At 37.7% G+C, this 18,306-nt stretch overlaps 1 protein-coding gene across 1 annotated transcript; it reads left to right on the plus strand.

The window, feature by feature from the left end:
- The first annotated feature begins 1,605 nt into the window (after window positions 1-1,605).
- LOC131974921 (Golgi-associated plant pathogenesis-related protein 1-like) lies at window positions 1,606-11,952 on the plus strand. The gene is made up of 6 exons (XM_059337427.1): window positions 1,606-1,612; window positions 1,884-2,093; window positions 2,676-2,753; window positions 3,182-3,331; window positions 7,451-7,482; window positions 11,773-11,952. The coding sequence occupies exons 1-6, from the start codon at window positions 1,606-1,608 to the stop codon at window positions 11,950-11,952; spliced, it is 657 nt and encodes a 218-aa protein (XP_059193410.1).
- The last annotated feature ends 6,354 nt before the right edge of the window (window positions 11,953-18,306 follow it).

An 18,306-nucleotide genomic window follows, 5' to 3' on the forward strand; every position in this document is an offset into this window, starting at 1 on the left:
CAAACAATGATAATAACTAGGCATAAGTACATTAAAAAAATGTTTTATTGAAAGTTCGGCACCTATAGTGTCTGCTTAGAAAAAGTCTTGCCCTTGGACAAATGTAGTTGATGACCCCTGATATACGTAGATGATTTATGATCATCCAAACAGCCTTAGAGGGACAGTACACCATAAAATCCAAAATGAAAGAAAGTAAGAACATTGAAAACATAAATGTTAAATGTAGGAACTAGTTTCTTTCTAGTGTAGCTCCTAAATGAAACTGCTCAGAACAAGGTCTGTGATTATCTAGTAACCAGGTAATCATTTCTGGAAAGAGACATTGCTGTTGAATTTTTCAAATGTGTGTTTGGACAAATATGGTCAATATCTCCAACAACTCACACCAAAATAATCTAGAATGCTACATACCACTACAGGAAAAAAATGGAAAATATGTGTATTTCTAATTTTGGGGAGAACTGTCCTATTACCCCCTCCACTGATGGGCAAACATTCTCACTTGGTGTCAAAATTCACTTGCCACACAGTCCCAATACATAAGAGCTCTACTTCTTGTGAGCTGAAGATGGTTGAGCAACACTGATGTGATATTCAGAGTGGGAGCTTATGGGCGACAACACGTGTCACTTTGACTAGGAGGACGTTTTGTGGTAAACATAATCATGGGGCCCTCAGTGTTTTACAGTGGGCTAATGAGATCCATGTGCATTTCAAGTCTTCTGTTTGTGTTTAATTCAGCCATCAACTTGGCTAGACATTTCCTCTCGGATGGCTGGAAGGAATCCGTTTTTACTGGAGGAGAGGTTTACATAATTTCTTTGTCAAAATATATGTCTGCTGCTTTTTAATTGCCTCATTAATTATTTGTAGTTAAAAGACCAAATCAGCCCAATCCAGAATGGTAGCCAAGACTAAACAGCGCACCTGGTAATTATCTGTGGATTAATACATATGAGTCATATGAGAGAAAATATCAGGAACCAGAAAACACTTACTTACTATGTTTATGCTTGATTACCTTCCAAATAGGATAAATATTTTTGATATGCCTTAATATATCTGGGGAATAATTGAGGGACACAAATAAAAATAAAAACACTACATGAAGAAAACAAAAATGTCATAAAAATTTGCACATGAAGAATGTGGAATATCCCGCAAACCACAACACTGTGCACCATGAGTCATTTTCAGAAAGGATAAGTGGCATGGTGAAATAATTACAGGCAAGGGCTTGGTGTCTGTCTCCTCCTACGTACAGGCAAGGAGGGAGAGGTCTGGCTCATGTACATAAATACCAACTTCAAGACAACAAACAGATCTGTATCTTTGCAGGACATCTCTCCAGACCGTGAACCAGGTAAGTGCAGGATTTCACTGAAATCACAGGAGAATATTTGTTTCTGTCGCTAGGTAAGACTCAACTGCATCAAATTACTCCTTTCACCACAAACGCACTATGCCTGAGCTCCTGGCTAATGCTTTTTCATAATATTTGTAATTTAATTTGCAATAATTGATTAAATTATTGTTTATTTTCCAGTTTGATCATTTATAACTCTGTTGTTATTTTATTTCAGCCTTCAGAGCCAAGGACTAATGGCAGGTGAGTGCATTGTGAAATAGATTCATGAAGGGGTGAGAGGGATTGTGTCATAAGTTGCTTGTCTTATCACTGGTTGAATCTTAATTGCAATATCTGTAATTATATAATTGGTGCAAAAGTTATTTTTAACAGCAAGAGCACACATGGCATTATCTCTGGGGAAATCACAGGACAGGAATTTGTCTACGCCCACATTGTTTGAAAAATGTCTCGTGAGGAACATTTCCTCTAAGCTCTAAGAGCTCATAAATTGATAATGTCATTAATACAGATTCAAGCTTTCAGCAAGAGTTCCTGGAAACCCACAATGCCTACAGGGCGAAACACAACACACCACCAATGACCCTCAGCAGTGAGCTGACTGCTTCAGCTCAGAAATGGGCCGATCACCTGCTGGCAAACAATACCCTGGAGCACCGTCAGATGCCGGACGGAGAGAACCTCTACAATATGTGCAGCTCAACAACTATTAAACTAACAGGTGCATTATAGGCCCAGCTTCTTTCTTTTCCATCCTTTTATCATGGCATTCTTTTTGTAAACATTTGCAGAGGTGGCAAGGTGGTTCACTCTGCAATAAAAACACATTCTTGCTTAAATCAATAGACTTAGGTGTTCTTTCAGCATTACTTGTGCTGGTATTGTTATAAAAATTAGGTTTATACAGTGCTTCAGATGTTTTAAAATCCTTATATGACTTTATTGCTGAGGCTGGCAAGGTGAGGTAAGGTTCAGGGTAAAGTATCAATAAAGGAAGTCTAGAACGGAGTCACTCTAAAAAATTCCTATAACAGGTATGACCATTGTTAGCTACTTTAGGATGTTTTTTTCCCCTAATGTTATGTATTATTGTATTATATGTATTCTAATGTATTACAAATTTCCACCAACCTGTGATTTAAAGAAATAATTTAGTCATTTATATACTTTGTTGGTTAGGAAATTTAGGCTAAAAAATAAATCCAAATTCAACTACCAGTTCAAATGTTTATAATATATGTGTGTGTGTGTGTGTGTGTGTGTGTGTGTGTGTGTGTGTGTGTGTGTTTCTCTCATGTTTTAGGGAAAGAAGCTGTTGATTCATGGTACGGTGAGATCAAGGATTACAACTGGGGCAACCCTGGATTCAGTGGCCAAACTGGTAAAACACCACCCACCTTTTTATATTACATTACATGTCATTTAGCTGACGCTTTTGTCCAAAGAAACTTACAATAAGTGCATTCAACTCTGATGGTACTAGCCTCAGACCACAGGAATCAAGCCTCAATCCTCAATCCCACCTCAATCATCAATTAAGTGCATGCACCTAATGATTAAGTTTGCGCTCATTTATATCTAACATCCCTTGAATACGTATCACTTGTAGATTAACCAGATTAAATAGTAACAGCTTTGTTATATTGCTCTGTAAGAATTTGTTACTTTTAAATACTACTAATTGTAGTGTTTAGTTTAAGTCATGGGAAACATTATGCTTTGAATATACGGTGATAGCATCTTCTTCTACAAGTTAGAAACATAGCACCACACTTTGACCTCACTACACTGCTATGTGTCCTCCTGTAGGTCATTTTACTCAGGTGGTGTGGAAAGACAGCACTGAACTGGGCGTGGGTATGGCCACTAATGGCAACAAGGTCTTTGTGGTTGGGCAGTACCGACCAGCTGGCAACATGAACAGGAAGGAATACTTTGAGCAAAACGTCCTCCCACAAGGTAACACAAATTTGATTATTTTATTATCTGTCAAAGATTAAGCAAATTAACTCACAACGGTGCAGAAGTCCACTTTAAGTCAAGTATCTGTAGCCATTTGAGAATTACCTCGCCCTGACATCTTATGAATGCAACATGATTGCACGTTTAAGTTTTGGTCTTGTATGACTACATTATTCCAAAAACCAGTGGTGGACAGTATAACTAAGTACATTTAGTGAAGTAGCCTACTGTACTTTAAAGGTAATTGTGTTTGACTTAACATCCATTTTCTACTACATTTCAAAGAGAAATATTTGATACGTTTAATTGACAGCTATTGTTAGTATTAGTTACGTTCAAGATTACCCATGATTCAATTTTATAAACTGTGACTATAATACCTTTATTTTATTTATATAGCACTTTTGTATAGTGAACTATATGATGACAATAAAGACTATTTGATTTTGATTTGATTTGACTTTTAAAAACAGCATTCACAAAGTGCTCTGACAGAACAAGCATGGATAAAACTCCTGCAAAAATAAGAACCCAACAATGAAGAAATAATATATATATATATATATATAATAAAAAATATATAATAATATAATTATATATATATATATATATGTATATACACACATATACACATACACATATATAAACACACACACATACATATATAAACACACACACATATATAAATTATGATATGATTTATATGATATATTTATATGATATATATAGGATATATATTACGATATGATGTTCCTAAATATTCTATTAATATATGAAATTGTTCAAATGAGACAACTACAAGAAAAAAAAATTATGTATATAGTGTACATTCACTTTGAAAGGGAAAAACACAGAGTACATGCTTTTGATAATTTAAATCTCTCATGATCCATAAGTGATATTTAGAGATGCACTACATTAAACTGAGTATATTTAAACTGCAGTCTTGCCACTTTTTTTGCAATCAGCTTGATAGTCAAAAACTTGAACTACAGATAGAGGCTACTGATACATTTAGAGCATTGTAAATATTTAGCAGCTTTGATTTTAGAATGCAAATACCATATGGAAAATAATGCTCTGGAGTTATCAAAGAATGACTTGTAAACTTGTAGTTGTAGATTTGCACTGTTAAAATAACTTAAGAAACATTTATATCATAACTAACAGGGTTGTGTCTGTACCAAAAAATTCTATATGTGTGACTTCATCATCTGAGAAATATGCACTATCCACTGGGAGAAAAAATGCGTAGATTTAAAGAAAAGAAAAAAAGAAGAAGAAAAGAATCAGTCTATTAAATATAAAATCTGCTCACTAACATTACAGGACAGTCCCTTATCAGTCAGCTGGCTCATTTGTTTCCTAATGTTATCTGGTGTAGGTTTCAGATATACAGAACAACTTGCCATGCTTACACTTCTATCAGTTGAAGACTAGCACACCTTACTTGTATTTGATGTCATTTTTCAGCATAAAGGCTATGCATTTTACAGCTGACAGAGAGGTGGGTGGAGCAGGAAACACTACCAGTAAGGGAGGTGAAGTGCGCCCAAGGACAACTTGCACACTGCTGTAGATCAACTTGAACATCCCTGCATCCTCCAACACCTGCTTAATTTTTCCATGTACTGAAAGAAAAGTAAAAAAAGAAAACATCTAATAAAATATGTTGTGACATTAAAGTGGCTTGATTCAAATTGCTTTTAATTGTATGGAATTTAAAATGTGGAATTGGTGTTTTCAGTTTGAACTATACTATGTATGTCAATCTCACGCTGAGCTATAGGCCTATACACATGATTATCCACCAAACTGATTCCATTCTTTTCAATAGATCCATAGACAGGCGACAGATTAAAGGACTCAAATAAATAATTGGAAAATACAGATCAGGCATGATGACTCTCACTATAAAAATTCTAGGGATTCTGAAGGCCTAATAATGCGCATGAAACTGAAGAACAAGTGTCATACCATCTTCAGCCCCCTACATTTAACTGAATACAGTAAAAACACATGTTCACATGTTCATCTTCAAACTGATAAACTTTTGTTTATCAGTTTGAAGATAAATAAGTATACACCCATTCTAAATTGGATGTATTCTGGGCTTTAAAAAAAAAGTTTTACACCATGTTCCAACTTTTTGGGAATTAGGGTTGTAAGAATTTTTAGATTTATAATTTAAAGTGACCATAAGACAATTTTTGGAAGTGTTTTATACCAATATGCCTGTAGTTTCCAAATGACTAAAAGTGAAGTTTTAGACTGAAGTGAAAGATGAAAATAAAAATCCTTCACTTTTGCTCCTACTCTTGTGAGCTATTAATCAAACTTCTTTTGACTTAATTATACTAATAATGTTATAAAAACAGGAAACATGTTTCCTGGATTGGTGAAGAGCAGTTATGTGGCTAGGCTGCATTCAGACTGCAGGCGAATCTGATTCAAATCAGATTCCTACTCAAATCCGATTTTAAGGGCTGACTGTCCACACTGTTTTTAGCAAGTGTCCAAATCGGATATGGCTCTGTTCAGACTGGGCCACATTATAGACTGATCTGACAGGTTGCTGTAGTAAGGGCGTCAGAGCGTCTGACGTCATATAATTGTGACAGCGACAAGAACAACAAATCGGATTTTGGCTGGCAGTCTGAACAAGGCCTGCAGTGAGGAAACGGAGGTCAACCCTTTGGAATGGCCATTTAAAATATTCATCATGATGAACAATAAATAACAGCAGCAGAATTTTCTCTCCGCTAAATTTTGTTTGTTTGTTTGTTTCCAGTTGAATCCCCATTTTTAAATGTATGTACACAGTCGCCCATAAAATGTAATGACATTTTTTTTTGTCCACTTTATTAATCAATCTCTTCAAAAACATATCACAATGAAAATGAAACCACAATCAACAGAGGAGTGTGTCTGAAAACAAAATTATTCCAACTTTATGGGCAACCGTGTTTAATTACATACAGGAGATTGCTGTCTATAATTGCTATTGTACAGTAACAAGAAATTTAAAAAATTGCTTTTTCGACAAATTTAAATGATAAAAAATCACTTGTAAATAATTTATTATGTGTCTCATTTGCTATTCCTGCTCTCAATATACAGTACATGTGATTATTGATGTGATCAGCTGAGAACTGCTCTTAAAATGTCTTATTGTGATAGCACTTCCCTTGATAAATCACTGTTAAAGACATACACATTTGAAGAATCCAAGAGCAAAGCTGTTCTGGAAGTTCATGTCATTAACACACTGAAACAATTTAGAAAGACCAACAGGTACTCCTCATGTTTCATTAACTGTAAGAATGGTGTTTAGTTGTTTTTCAAAACTCATCAATTGCAAATATCAAATAAAATCAAACAGGTAACTTTATTTTTAAAAAAAAGAAAAGAAAAAATGTAAGCTTGAGCAACTGTGGCATCTGCGGTCCATGTGAAAATAATTCCAAAAAGAACCACTAAGTGGCAGCATAACACAACAGAGCGTGCTTGTTGCATGTTGCATAGTATAAAGCAGGATCTGCAATGAAACAGAAATCTAATGCTTTCAAAAAACTCTGCAAGTTACACAAAGATTCTGTTACAAACCAACAAACCAAATAAAGCATGCTTTATTTTGTATTCAATTACCTTTGTTCTGTGTAAGATTTGAGACTACTAAATAAAACATAGAAATCTTTAATGACTTTAGTGGATTCATTTCCCATTACCAATGGTGAAATAACCAGCCTGACATTTCAGTTCAGTGTTTGTTTTCACATTAGGACAGGATCATTTTTGCATTATTTGTTGTATGTTATATGAAATATTGTGCTCATATTTTGAATGTCGTCAAAACATAAAATCTGAAGCAGAGATCTGGTGTGTAAGACTTATTAATAACTTACTATATTCATACTGAACGGCCTATTATCATCACTGCCTCTCCAGGCCATTTATTGCAAAGGATGTTTAGAAAAAGGACTGCATGCTGGTAACCACAACTGTAGTGAACTGGCAATAATGCAAATATGCAGTGTATCAGGAGGAAGTTCCAGATAACAATGAATGTATTCCATGTCTATCTGTTTTGCCTAATGTCCTCTTTCCGGGTTTGAGGAACAGGCTGGTATTCTGGGGAAATCATCACGGTAAGTGGTGGGAACGGCTAACTCAAATCAGTCCATTAAAAAGATAAGTACAAAATTCAATTAAATTCAATTTTATTTATATAGCACAGAATCACAATTGACAGATTTGCCTCAAAGGGCTTTACAGACTGCACATGGTACAACATCCTCTGTCCTTAGACCCTCACAGTGACCAGGGAAAAACTCCTCAAAAAAAACATTTAGCAGGGGAAAAAGAAGAAGAAACCTCAGGGGGAGCAGCAGAGGAGGGATCCCCCTTCCAGGATGGACAGACATGCAATAGATGTCATTGTACAGGACAGATCAACAGAGTAGATAGAGGTTGAAGGAGGAGAGGGAGGGTTGAGAGAAGGCAGAGAGACAGAGAAGAGCAGGATTTCTGGGAGGGGCACAGCAGCAGCTGATGAAGCGCCACCATTGGCCATGCAGTGATGCAGTTGGTGTAGAGTGGACCAGGAGAGGAGCATTCCCCCTGCAGCCGGCCAAGATCCACGGCAGTGAGACCAGCAGGAGTGATGCCATGCAGCACCACAGCTCGACACCCTGTGAAAGAGAGAGCAAAGAAAAGTGCCAGTACTCCGGGAAAATCAGGCTCCCTCATCCTGGAATCTGCTCCAGAGCAGTCTCAATCTGCAGGACCTTATTACGGTCACATCCTTTAAAAAACTCTTGAGAGATCTGGAAGCAGACTCGTATCGCCTTTGCACTTGTTTTTTATGATGTCATGATCTTGTACTGTCCATGCCTATCTTACTGTGTTGTCTGGCTTGCTTGTATTTTACTGTTTTATTGTCTGTTCTGTCATGATGCACTGTCTGTCTTGTTGTTGTAACTCTTAACCCTGCTGCTGTCCTGGCCAGGCTTCCCCTGAAAAAGAGGTCTTGGTGTCTCAGTGGGTCCAACCTGGTTAAATAAAGGTTAAATAAATAAAATAAAAAATAAAAAATACAGGCTCGTAACATGTATCATAACATGTATTATTGGGACATCAGAGAGAGAGAAGAAAAGAGGGGCCCAGTGTATCGTGTCCCCCGACACATTGGGCCTATATCCGCATGACTAGGGGCTGGTCCAAGGCCTCAGCCAGCCCTAACTAGGCTTTGTCAAAGAGGAAAGTTTTAAGTTTACTCTTGAATAAAGAGAGGGTGTCTGCCTCCCGTACTGAGACGGGGAGATGATTCCACAGGAGAGAAGCTTGATAACTGAAGGCTCTGGCTCCCAATCTAGTTTTAAGGACTTTAGGAACCACAAGTAACATAGAATTTTGGGAGCGTAGTGCTCCAGAAGGGTAATATGGTACTATGAGGTCTTTAAGATAAGATGGTGCCTGACCATTTAGAGCTTTGTAAGTAAGAAAAAGGATTTTAAATTAAATTCTGGATTTTACAGGGAGTCAGTGCAGCGAAGCTAGAACAGGAGAAATATGATCTCTTTTCTTGGTTCTCATCAGTACACGAGCTGCAGCATTCTGAACCAACTGAAGGGATTTATCGGAGCAACTCCGTGTTCACATTACTTGGCACTTGCGGTCTAGAGAGAGAGACACTAGACGTGAGAGGAGAGCTCAACTGAAGTTGATAAAAGAACGAAACTTTTCAGGAAGTGATTCGGTTTGGTTCGATCACCTAAACAATTTGTTCTTTCGGATGATTAGGTTTGATCACAGCAACAGGCCTGTCCCGTTAGGAATGTTGCTCATGATCATTTCCAGGTATGTGTGCATTGGGAGGGTTACTGGATGACTCTGAACATTCAACATTGTCGCTGCATGATCCTAACATGGATGTGATGATGTAAAGTGACCATAAATCAAGTATACATAGATATTAGCCTGATCCCCCATCAACCCTGTCCTTGGCTAGCATTAAGTGCCCCCTAGTGACTTTACAATACTCAGAAATATGGCTTTCATTCAGCAGTTCGCTCCACCTCACTGACAACTTTGGGCCTCCTGTTCTTTCTTCTTTTTACCAAATAAGAAAACATTCACCAGTGTTTTCTTATTTGGTATTTGTTCTTAGGTAAGAACAAAGTTTTGAGATGAAGATATTGATATCATATGAAGCTAGAACATCTAAATAATCAAGCATGCCATGATATCTTGATGGAAGGGGTGAAATAACATGCCAACATGCTAGTTAGGAAATTTCTATAGCGAGAACATGGCGTTTCTCAAAGCAACTTTCTGATCTGAATATATCTGAATGAAAATTTGCTCCATGGATACAAGTCTCCTTCTTACATACAAGCTTTATGATGATAACATGCAGCTTAAGGCAAAATCACATAGCTTTTCTCATGCATTAAAATGAGCTGCTGTGACATCTAGGATAACCACAGCCTCATGAAACTTCACAACTACAAACTAGAGACCTAGAGCATTCAGAACATTTATAGCTTTCCTAAGTATATTGAAAATGGGGGTTCAAAGCAGTTTACAGAACAGAGGTACTACAGAAATTTCCAAAAGGTTTTGAAACCAAGTCACCATACAACTAATAATTAAATATTCTAGAGGGTTTTTAACATTTTTTATCCATTCTCGATATTAAGAACACTTTCATGCACACTTTTCCTGGACACTTCTGAAACTAAGGCTAACTGACAAGCTAACTTTAACTGTGAGTCAAATAATTCCCAACGGGCGGAAACAAAATCCCAAAAGACAGTTCCGCCACGTCTCTTTTTGCGCGCGTCACTTTTGTCATGTCCGTGTGGTCTGGAAAGTTAAGACTTTGTAAGGTGTATGTATACAGTCTGGTTTAGACCTTTTTTTCTCACGACGTGAGGTGGGATGCATTTACACAACTATTTCAGTCAATCCGTTTTTTAATTCATGCAACTTTTGTTTTGGAGTGAACCCTTTTATTTGAAACTGAGCTACTTTACCTCCCAGTGAAGGGCTCTCCCACCACTGAGCTCCACATCATTGTCCAGAACACAGTGGTTGTCTCCGCAGAAACCGCTAAAAACCTTGGCGTGACTCAGCTAAATGACATGTAATATAATGTAATGTAATGTAATGTAATATAGGGCAGGGTTACTTCGCCCAGTTAGGCCAATTAACAGTGAATTAATTGTAGTGAGTTCTCCGAACTTAGCCTACATCTAACTGTGAACATACAGCTGCTATGATCCAGCCTACTGATAATGTAACCACTCTTATTGTATCTAGTGATCTTAATGTTGATTTATTAACAACTATAAACAACACAAAGTAGGACTGAATCTGTCATTAAATTAATCAGTCGTCAATTTTTTTGCCATGCCATCTCCCTGGCTCTGTTAATGAGAGCAGTATTGCCTGTTTTTGTGACCATCACTTGATATTCTTCATTAAGCTCCTTCAGCGCTGCTTTTCACCACTTTTTGCGACATCTTATTGGCTGTTCCCGGCTGCCTATATACCTACACCGGCTTGTATAGCCTGGGTTGAGTTAGCATTGACTAGACACACTGAGCAGCATTAGTGGAAGGCTTTAGCCTCAAGTGAAAGTTGTTAATAAATCAGGCTTAAACAGGCTTTTTGAATTGAGCCACGGTTTGTTTAGCTGCATTGATGGAACACCCCCCAGTTCATGATTTGATACATGCATGGCATGATTTAAGTGTCAGTAGTTTTGCAGTGCAATATTGTCAGTGGCCACTAGAAGAAAAAGGACAAGACTGAGCAGCAACGCCACATCTAATTCTATAATACATCCATGCCCTAGAGCCATGCCGGCAGCATGGCTAACAACAACCAAAACCAAAAGGCATTTACAATCCCCACATCAATAACCTGGCACTGCAGCTGGATTCTGAAGACATCATGAGTTTATATAAGAATCGTGAGATCACTTTTCAAGCTTTCAGTAATGTGTTTCTGCTGGAACTACCAGTGGTTTGACTAATCAGCATCCTGTGAGCTGATACACACAGTTGTTTGCAGAGGCAGTTAATCAGAGTGTGAAGACATTTCCTCTCTCTGAATTAAAACCACATATCCCATAAACCCTGTTACTTCCTGATTCCTTTCCCTTTACTGGCATCTTATGATGATCGAAGTGATTTCTCTTATCAGCCACTGCCTGGAACTCTGCACTGCAGTCCTGAGGCCATTGGAGGTGGCCAGTCTTTTGCTGAAGTTGACAGAATCCTGTCAATAGACACTTTCAAGTCCCAGTGATGTAGACATGACAGTAGATGGTACAGTAGAATAAGACCCTCCCCCTGCTGCAGCCAGCTGGTCCTGCAGCAATGCCCTAGCATTAGCTTGTGTTTTTGTAAAATGATATCCTGTGTTGGCAGGATGGGCAGATGCATCATGGACTTCCCCTGGACTATGCTGACCATTATGCTCAGCGCACTGTGGGTCTGTGGCTGCATAGCCTGCTGGTGACTGTCTGGCTGTATAAGCATCAAATGGACTTCCTGGCTCAATTCTCTGGAGAGCAGCCAAACAGACTCGGCTCTCTTAAAGACACATAACATATGGCAAACTGTTGGGAAAAATCAATGCAGGGATGCATTTCTCCCTTTATATTATTCAGAAGCAGGGCAAATAAGCAGGGTTTTTCCCAACCTTACTTCAGAATAGTAAAATGAGCCTACCATTTTGCTCCAAACCTATAATGCTGTTATTTTGTCTACATTTATCTACATTTCCTGTTCTCAATTTGAGGTTTTCATTTGTTATCCATATATTCCACCCTACTAAGGTATTACTACAGAAGCCGAAAAGCTGAGAGCGACACTTGGCCAATGTTCTGTTTTGCTAAATGGACACTATCTTAAGTAAATGTTGCCCCATCTTCCGTTTAAGTAACGTTAGTCTGCCAAGCTTTTACATTAACATTCAGTTAGCTAACAATTGTTGCCTTTAACTGCCCGTTAGAAGCATTGAGTTTGGCGTTGCGGCTGTCACCATCTTGCTTTAGGCTTCAGGTTGCCGCCTGATTATACATACTTATTGTAACAGTTTGTTTTACAAAGTAAGAAAAGCAATGTTTAATTCAGACTCTGTCTGGTGAGTATTAGGGGAGGCTGATTTGTACGTAAATAGTTTTATGGCTAAATGATGCAAGTTTAGCTTTTTCTTTGTTGATGACACAGCAAAAATACTGGCCACTCCTAGTCCAAATACTATTTACAGGACATATGATAGGAGTTGAGACAAAATAAAAAATATAGGTAAGTGATTGCACAATTGAGTTTGTATTGTGTCATTTAAAATAAATATTTATTTATCAATAAATCATGAAGTTGGCTTATTTGGAACACACATGGGCTTAAAGGGGGCACTCGGTACACATTAAGCCCATGCCAGACTTTGGACATATTTCCTTACATTAAATGACAAAAACATTAAAAAGAGGAATAAAAAAAAAAGTCAAACTTTAAATGAGAGATTGTTTCATTTAATCTATAATGGTCTTGTTTAAATTGAGGCAGCATATATTATAAATGTCTGCAAACATAGCCTCTACCATTGCTAAAAGAGACCGCTGTGTCAGGGCAGGTGTATTGTCCAAGGCCTAAGGATGCACAATATCACATGTGAAGTTGTATGGCTGAGCACCTGCACTGCCTCTGGATTATCTGAAGGGACTGGGGAAATTCAGTATCTACAAATAAAAATAATTTTAACATTAAAATTTTACATTGGCTTGACTACAGTATATGATTTGAAGTCAGAAGCTGAGATGGCAGTGAACCTCATTGACTTTAACAGGTGCTTGGCTTGAGACAGTAGCCCAGTCATTTATCATTATGACTGGGCTACTGTCTCGTTTATTTATATGTCATAACTATGAAATACAAAGACAATGGCTCCTTAAAATAATTTATATTTTACCATTATTGATAACAATTAGGGAAAATCAATAAACTTATCTTTGGCTTTTGCTATGATTAGCTGCCCAGCTAGCATTGTCTTGATTTGGCTTTCAAGTTGAAAGTCTCTGTATCAGAGAGTGCAGTCAGTGAAATATGGTTCAGCAAGTAATTACAAATTATTTGGAACATGTTCATACATCTCCATGGCATATGAATTATGGAGTAGTAAAACAGGTGTACATTCTGATTCTTTCTCAGCTGAGCAGATTTATCTTGCATCATCTTTGACAAAGCCAACTCTGGGCGTATTCCTCAGTCAAACAGAAACTGTTTGTCCTGACACACTTTGATCGAATCGCCTGAAAGTGTTGTGGTTTGCAGCAGAATGTGAGAATGGCTGAATGCAGCAGTGGGGAGTCCGTAACCTGATATGAGAATGAATCAGTGGTTCTCCCAGCAGACATGCTGAACATGAACCCAGCTGTTCCTGTCCAACACCTGTCCGCCCAATAACCCATTCCCCACAATATCTATATAACAGGCCCAGTTGGAAGACAGTTGCCCCTGCTGGTGCATTACTGTTTGTGTGTGATTTTCTTTGCCTGCATAATTATTCTATAATATAATGCAGTTTATGTTCTTGTGTGCTTATATTTTTCTGCTTCCAAAGGGCTATGACAGAAAACATTTGGAAGCCCCTGGTTTACAACTGACATATCAATGTCACATTTATTCTACAGTACATACCATTGTTATCCTGCTGTTACCGCACATCTTCTTATAGCATTCTTTGACCTTTTACAGAGTAAAAAAATCATTATTTTAACATTCAAAACAGTGTACATGAATGAAGACCCAACATTAGTGTAAAGTATTATTGCAATTAGGAGTCAGCAAACATATATATACATTTAATTTATTTAGCACAAAACTGAAATTAAATTAAAGTTCAACATCCTCTCATTCAATCGACTTTCTGTGGAACTGGTCCATATTCATTCCAAAGACAAAGATTAAGTGACATTTGACACTTTCTATCTTTCTGTTATGGTTTTCCTAAGTGATAAAATTACATGAGTGACTTCTTCAGGTAATCTAGTTAAAGCATTATAACATCTGATGCGGGTGTGTCTATCTCATCTGTTTCCTTTTTGTAATATTGATCTAGTTGCTGGAGGCTGCGTGTTGAATGCGGCAGTGTTCTGAACAATGCTGAGTCATGGGAAGCAGCACTGGTTTTACAGGGTTTCACAGAGGTACATGGGTGGAACTGCACTGTGGTAAGTCCTTTATCATGAGGTACTGTCCTCATAAAAAGCATCAAAAAGCAAAATATCCTTTCAGTGCACTGAAAGGCCTTTCATGCATTAAGTTCTAGCTGACCTGCTCAAGCTGTCAGCATAAACCACTTAATGTACTTCATCTTCCCAAAGAAAGAGATCAATGAATAATTGATCACTGACAGCACAAAGGCAGCAGACTGAAGAGGACCAAAGCTGACTGAGATCAAAGAGAAGGCCCGAGGTTGTCTGTAGCACTGCTTTTACAGAATATGCTGACAAATTAATCTCAAATTCTGTAAAATCAAACAAAACCAGATTTTCTATTTTATGTATATATCATTCCCTTCTATGTCATCTTTTGACGAAAATTATGTTTTTACGGGAATCATCTCCTCATTTTTCTGGCCATCTCTGGTAAATCACCAGAAAACCCTGAAAAAATGACTTAGACCATTATTTTATGAGGGTGTTGATATGTAACATGGTGCCATGCATATACTGTGGATGACTGCTAAATTTCCTTCATTTTATTTCAATTTATTTGGTTGGCTTAGTTAGTCAAGATATCTAAATGAAAATGGTTTCCATGAGTCTTCCCTTTACACACGCGTCCACTTAATGATCCTTCCATGTAGTTTAGGGCAAAATCATGCAGTCTTTCTCATGCATTAAAAGTGTTAAATTATTTTCACCTATTTTATTTGAATATTTCTGCATAATTGTATATGACTGGAAAGCTGAGACTCTTGTGGATGCAATTGTATAAATGTGTGATGATGTTAACATTCACTAGGGAGAACATGTTTTTCCCCACTCACTATATAAAAAATACCTGTTGTGGTTAATCACAGCCTCATAAAACTTTAGAAACACAAACTAGAGACCTAGAGCATTCAGAGGATGTATGGCTTTACTAGGCATATTGACAATAAGTTTTGCAGAGCAGAAATGTGCCAGCCAGTTGCCAAAAAAATAAATTCTTAAAGAAATCAATGCTGTTGAGACCAAATCACACCTTACATGTTTAAAAGCTGTCCCTCAAGTTCTTGGTGTTGTAATATGGTTTTGTGGAGGGATTTTGTCTTTTTTTAAATAAATTCTCAAGTGGTAAAAAAAAGAAAAAGAAGGTTAAATTTAGCACCAAATCTGTGTAACAAATTAGCTTATAAACCAGACAAATTCTCCAAGCTCATTTATAGTTGCTCTGGCAGATGAGTCTGGTCACTCTCCCATGTAGACTGATATCCAGACGTCCTGGGCCTGGGCCGGGCCAATCAGTGGATTTGATAGGATAACTGACGGCAAGCGCACCTAACGAAACTCAGACCAAACTGAGTTTGGGAGAGTGGCAGATTCGTCTGGTTTCTGGGCTTATTTGTTACACAGGTTTGGAGCTAAATTTAATGTCTTTGTCTTTTTTTAACCACTCAAGATTTTTCCTCATACCGTAATGTTCTTAGCCCTTACACACCTTCACAATTTATTTTAATAAAATGAATTAAATATACATATATTTTTTCTGCTGCCTGTGTTAACCAGCTAGCCAGCTGACTAAGATTTGTTCATGTGATAGCATTATAGAAGGCAGTATTGACAGTATTGAGGCAATATGACACAAAGCTGCACCTCTTCTGGAAGCATCAGATAATAGCAATCAACCCCAACCATGTACCCCTTGTCTGCTTCAGTGTAGTGTATTACAGCTATATTTTTAGAACCAGTACATATAAAGTAGCTCGTTTCAAACATTAGCTAACATTAATCAGAATCTGAATCTGAATCTGAATTTGAATCTGAATTTGAATCTGAATCGACTCTATTGGCCAAGTATGTAAGCAACATACAAGGAATTTGACTCCAGTTTTACAGTGTTCTCAGAGGTACTTCACTAGAAAAAAGACAAATAGTTGAACACAGAATAACCTTTGCAATACGTTAAAGAGAGAGTGAACAAATAAACAATAAACAATATGAACATACCAATAATTATGAATAAACTATATAAACAAGTAGTGGATTATTGGTCCGATGTATTTATGCTGAGTAATAATTCTGCCAGTGGCTGTTCCCCTTCAGTCCTGATGCTGCAGGCTATGTTTTAGGCGTGGCTGCAGCAAGTCTACTCATCAGCTGTTACAGTGCCAGCAGATCATTTTAATGGATTTTATTTTCTCCCTCAATTATGGTGTGCATGACTCCTGACAAGGCTCCAGACCCATTGATAGCCTATTTTAAGTACTAGAGCCGAACACAATGACAAATTTTGCCCAATGTTGAGAAGGACATAGCGTTACAGGCTGCTCATATTTACTTGAATCCAGACTCATCCATTCTGTGACATAGCTTTGTCCTGAAGCAAACAGAGGAGGTCTTTGTGTGTCAGATTACAGTGCACACACAGAAGAGACTATGAGTGTGACCTACATATGATATCATAAGCGTGACAGTGTTCCTGTAAAGCATCTAGGCTCAGGCTGTGTGGACACAAAATTATAAAAATACAATTTGAATTTAATGAAATACTGTTCATACACCCCCAGATAGTATTTACTAGTCTGCACAAGAACTAATCTACATAAAAATGTATGGTATGCATAGATACTGTGCTAAAGGCTGGGTTGGTCCATAGAAAGCTTATTCAAAGGCCTGTACTAAGGCACAGAATTCCACAAGGCCCAGTGGTCAAGCCTAATCATCATGGCGACAACCACCTAAGAGTTACCCCACACCCCGCCCCCCATTGCTGTGGTCCAAGCAAAAACACTGGCGACACAGCCACATTCTCGCCTGGCATTCAGATTAACTAATAATAAGCCCATCAGGTCTCATTCTACAACTCTGCAGCAGACAATACAGTAAGCCTACAAGCATGTACAGAAATGTTCTTTTCTCCAGACATCCCATGTCTGAGTCATTTTACATAATGTTTAATCCACACTGAAGCCTAATATCTTTGTTTGTTACATTATCTTAAGAGTCAACCATGAATGTGGAAGATGCTTTGCCTTAGATGTATAATAATAGTTGAGTCTGACAAGATAAAAGCTTACATTCAGTTTGGAGGAAAGCAATTTACAAGATGGAAGGATGATTGGTGCATGCACATCCTGTGTAAAAGAATACCCATAGGCAACTGCTTGTTTCTTGATTTTGAATTGTAGTTCAGCAAATCTGTGTTTACTGCATTGGCACATAACCACATATGATCATTGCCATCATGTGTTACATCTAGGGCACCCTTTTGCCTTGTTGATAATCTAATAAGCAGTCCACAATGTTCACACCCAATTGTAACTGTTCCTCGGTATCTATTATTTCATTTTTTCATAATTCCCACTCAAGAAGACAGTTTTGGTAAATATGGTGTTATTGCTTAGTGGTTTCTATCATGCACAATCAAAGCTTAGAATGCAGCATTTAACTTCATACTAATGTTGATACTTGCATACTAGCTCATACCAGCTCACTGAGCCAGAGAAAGTGGGATTCATGTGTGAAATTAGCTGCTGTTGTGCTTAGCTGGAATAAAAAGCTAAAGACTCCAATTAGCAAGAGGCACATGACTGAAAATAATGGTTGTAGCCCTGCAGTAATGTCCAGATCTGTTGCCACAGTTTCCGCTAGCAACACTTCTGCTAAAGTGGACCATTGTATTCTGATAGTCAGCCACGTGGACTGGGGCTAGCAAGCAGTCTGTTAGGATTGCTGTTTTTAACTGATGAAA

This window comes from Centropristis striata, chromosome 7 (assembly GCF_030273125.1).
Source record: "Centropristis striata isolate RG_2023a ecotype Rhode Island chromosome 7, C.striata_1.0, whole genome shotgun sequence".
NCBI lineage: Eukaryota > Metazoa > Chordata > Actinopteri > Perciformes > Serranidae > Centropristis > Centropristis striata.